The sequence below is a fragment of the Volvox carteri genome (genome assembly GCF_000143455.1).
Source record: "Volvox carteri f. nagariensis unplaced genomic scaffold VOLCAscaffold_64, whole genome shotgun sequence".
Taxonomy (NCBI): domain Eukaryota; kingdom Viridiplantae; phylum Chlorophyta; class Chlorophyceae; order Chlamydomonadales; family Volvocaceae; genus Volvox; species Volvox carteri.
The window spans coordinates 128,693-132,503 of NW_003307607.1; the positions used below are offsets into that span (position 1 = coordinate 128,693).

Consider the following 3,811-nt stretch of genomic DNA (forward strand, 5'->3'; position numbering starts at 1 on the left):
TTCCCTGATGCACTGATCAGTGCCTTGTGTTGTGTACGAACCCCTGCTTTTGCCCATCGTCCATTGCGTGCCGCAGGTGACGGTGCTGTTCGCCGACATCCAAGGTGAGAGGGATACACACAAGTACCTCCGGGTGTTCCCGGACGTCCGGGGACCTTGACTCATCTTGATAGTCCTCCACCTCCACCACCCCCACGGCCCCCCGGCCGCTCCAGGCTTTTCCCCGCCCCCCCCATCCACCAGCACACGCCCCCATTCCGCTCTGCGGTGCAAACCCTCCTTCCCCCTTCCCCCTGCGCCGCACCGCACCCTCCTCCCCGCTCACATCTCTCTGCCACACGTGCTCGTCCAATACCGCCGTCCAATACCGCTCTCCCCCACCCCACGTCGCGCTCTCCGGTTGTGGGTTCAGGGTTCACCCCCATGTGCAAGGTGCTGCCGCCCCGCGTGGTCATGGCCTTCCTGAACACCCTCTTCACGCGCTTCGATGCCATGCTGGACTTCTATCGTGTGTATAAGGTGGGGGTTGGTTGGGGCATGTCGGTGGTAGGTGCGTCACAGAAAGGGGTTCCCGCAACAACCCTGTCCTTGCCTTTTTCCACCCCTCGACAATACCACCTCCTTTCACTTCCTTTTCTCCTTTCCTCACACACGTCTTTATATGCCCTTCTAAATGCTCGTCTTACTAAAGGTTGAGACCATCGGCGACTGCTACATGGTCGCCGGGGGCCTTATTCGCGAGGACGAGGACGGCATGGCGGCAGTCCAGGGAGGGGGGACTGTGGACCCGGACCAGGCGGCCAATGTGGTGGGATTCGCAAAGGTGCGGATGTAGGAAATGTTGTATTGACTCCTTGGACGTCCTTATCGACGTTGCGGACTATGGTGGAAAGTCGATCCTTCGCTTCACATCAACCAGGTAGCCCGACAGGTCCACAGTCCCTAGGTCCCTAGGTAACGTCCCTCTCCTGCCCCCCTCGTGCTCCACCCAGGCAATGCTCCGTGCTGCAGCGTGTGTCCGCCTCCCCACCACGGGCGCTCCCGTGAAGATCCGCGTGGGCATACACAGCGGGCCCGTGGTCAGCGGAGTGGTGGGAACACGCATGCCGAGGTTCTGTCTGTTTGGAGACACAGTAAACACGGGTAAGGACCACCAGGCGCCAACACGCAGTGGTTTCCCCGGGAGATCCCGGGATCGAGACCTGTCAGGGTCGAAAATCCTTTCGATGGTGGAGGGTAAAGTGCCCCTAGTCGATGGACGCTGGTGACCTAGGGATAAAGTGACCTTGCATGCCGACCAGGAATGGAGTTGGGCCGCCGTCGACCCACCGTTGGATGCCGGTGGTGGGTGCGGAACCTGAGCGATCCACTGAGAAGTTAACTAGGGTAACTGGATGAGGGTGCCCCGAAATACCGGGGAAGGCAGGGTCTGCCGGGTAGCGGCCGCAGGGTGAAGATATGGCCCCCTGTCCCACACATCATACACAGTGGTGACAACGCCAGTGGTGACCAATGCTTCATCTATTGAAAGTCGAGCTGCTCATTAGTTGCATCTAGCGACATAAACAACTCAAACATTTCGTAGCTTCTTTTCAGATCGACAACGATGAAAATATATTTATTCTGAATGCTTTAACCTTTGCACAATTTGTACTAATATGTAATCTAGTAATAAGACCACTGTTACAAGTAAACTGTATCACTTACGGTTTACACTTACTGCAACATCCCCTACATGACTAGTTTTGATTACTGACCCTTGAGAACAGTCCTTAGCAATTTCTTCTCTGGTTCTTTCATAAATTAACACGTTCATAGCGAAATCAGGTTGATTAGGTAAGTATTGCGTTACGGATTCTAATCCAGATTAAAATCCCCTATTTTTTATTTTTCTAAAAACATAATCAAGTAGCGTACTATCCAATGTATCAATGAATTACTACAATATATATCATTGTATAATAGATATGGTGGGGTATAATAAGAATAGTTTATTCTTACCCTTACTTTCTAAATAGGGTTTAAATCCCTTAAAAGGTGCGTTTTTATTCATCAATAGGAAGTTTACCCTAAATAAATAGATATTTGGGGCTTGTTCACTCAAAAAGTGATATCATTATCAAAAGCAGATGATCTTCTATTCTTTTATTCCAGTTTTGTCTTGAGCTTTCTCATTGATACGCTGCTTCTCTTGGCTACCTGCTAACGCTCCATACACAGCGAGCCGCATGGAGAGTACGGGCGTCCCTGGCAGCATCCACGTCAGCGAGGACACTTACGGCATGCTACAGCAAGAGCCGGGCTGGCAGTCCACAGGCGGCATTGAGGTGAGTCCTTAGATCCTCCTACAGAACCTCCTCATTGAACAGGGCGAGTTGGAACTCACGGGGACAGATTACCACGCGTAAAATCTCCATGCGTGTCTTCAGATTTCCCTTGGTGGTGGTACACCTTCCCGCGTGTCTCTGTTGCGTTGTTGTCTCTGTTGACCCCCCCTTACCCCCGTTCCAACTGAGCGCGCAGGTGAAGGGCAAGGGCCTCATGCGCACACACCTGTGGACCCCGCCCCAGAGCTACGCTGACCCAGTCATTCAGCCGCCGCCATTGAACAATGGTTCGTCACTCTTGATGACCCATGGGTCGGTTCCAAACAGCGCCGCCGCCGGCATCGAGCGCGGCATTGGCGGCAGCAGCGCTCCAGTGCCGCGGATTCTCACTGCAGCTAGTGCAATTCCTATTTGGCGGTCGCCTGAGGGCGCTCAAGGGCTGGCCGGAGATACGCGGGGCCCTGGCGGCGGCGGCGGCGGCGGCGGCAGCGGCGGCAGCAACGGTGGTAGGACGGTAACCGCCTCCGCCATCCCCGATCCCCAAGTTCTGCTGGAGCAGATGGACGCGCTGGCCAAGAGCATTGCCGAGCTGCCCTCCGCGCCGTCGGGCAGCAGCGGCGGCACCGACGGTGATTGCCGTTCGGAAAGGGGTGTCAGTACGGCGACGGTGGTGGAGTCGAGCAGGACATCCCCTCGTCCTCCTCCTCCGGCGGTGGAGCAGTACCATTCGTGTGGCGGCGCGGGCGGCCAGGTGGTGGTTGAGGGCGACGGCGGCGGGGAGCATCCCGAGGCGGCGTCGACGCTGTCGACGACATTGCTGGAAGCGGCGGCAGCGACCGCACACGAGGGCGCGGGAGGTGGGGGCTGCCCTCGCCGGGGTAGCGAGGAGGGCGGCGCAGAGTTGGAGCAGGAGAAGCCGGCCGCCGTTACCCTCTGCGCCTTCGGCCTGGGTCTTACCGCCGATCCGCATCCCACCACCACCATGACCGCCACCACCAGAGCGACCATCAGCAGGTCGACTACCGGGCAAATCATGGCTCCCATTGAAACTTTCCAACCCTCCGCCATCTGTGGCGCCGCCGCCACTGCCGTCGGCGGCGCCGGCGCCGCAGCCGCCGCCACTGATGCCGCCGCGGACGTCGATACCGTGCAATCTTGCAGTGCATCCACTAGATTGGTTTTGGGTGGCCTGGGCCTCGACCGGCTGGCCTCCCGCGACAGCAGCAGCGGCGCCGCCGCCGCCGCCGCCGCCGCAGATGGCTCTGGACTGCTGCACAGACAACCTACCTCGGAGCGCTTCGGTGCGGCTGAATCGCTGCAGGCACTGCTACCGCGGCCGTCGGGTCTTGCGGGCTTCGTGGTTTCGGCGCTAGATGGCAGCCGTAGCGGCAGCAGCTATCTGGCGGAATGCCACGCCAGCTTGGCGGCGTGGCATCAGCCGCCGTCGGGCAGCACGTGAGCATCAGTACCAGCTATCGTCAATC

The 3,811-nt window shown here is 58.0% G+C and overlaps 1 protein-coding gene across 1 annotated transcript; it reads left to right on the forward strand.

Annotated features, from left to right (window-relative positions):
- Positions 1 to 423: 423 nt before the first annotated feature.
- Positions 424 to 2,339, forward strand: cyc1 (guanylyl and adenylyl cyclase family member; the record flags this gene model as incomplete). Its single annotated transcript, XM_002956671.1, has 4 exons — positions 424 to 519; positions 692 to 781; positions 993 to 1,143; positions 2,221 to 2,339. The coding sequence occupies 4 exons, from the start codon at positions 424 to 426 to the stop codon at positions 2,337 to 2,339; spliced, it is 456 nt and encodes a 151-aa protein (XP_002956717.1).
- Between the last annotated feature and the right edge of the window lie 1,472 nt (positions 2,340 to 3,811).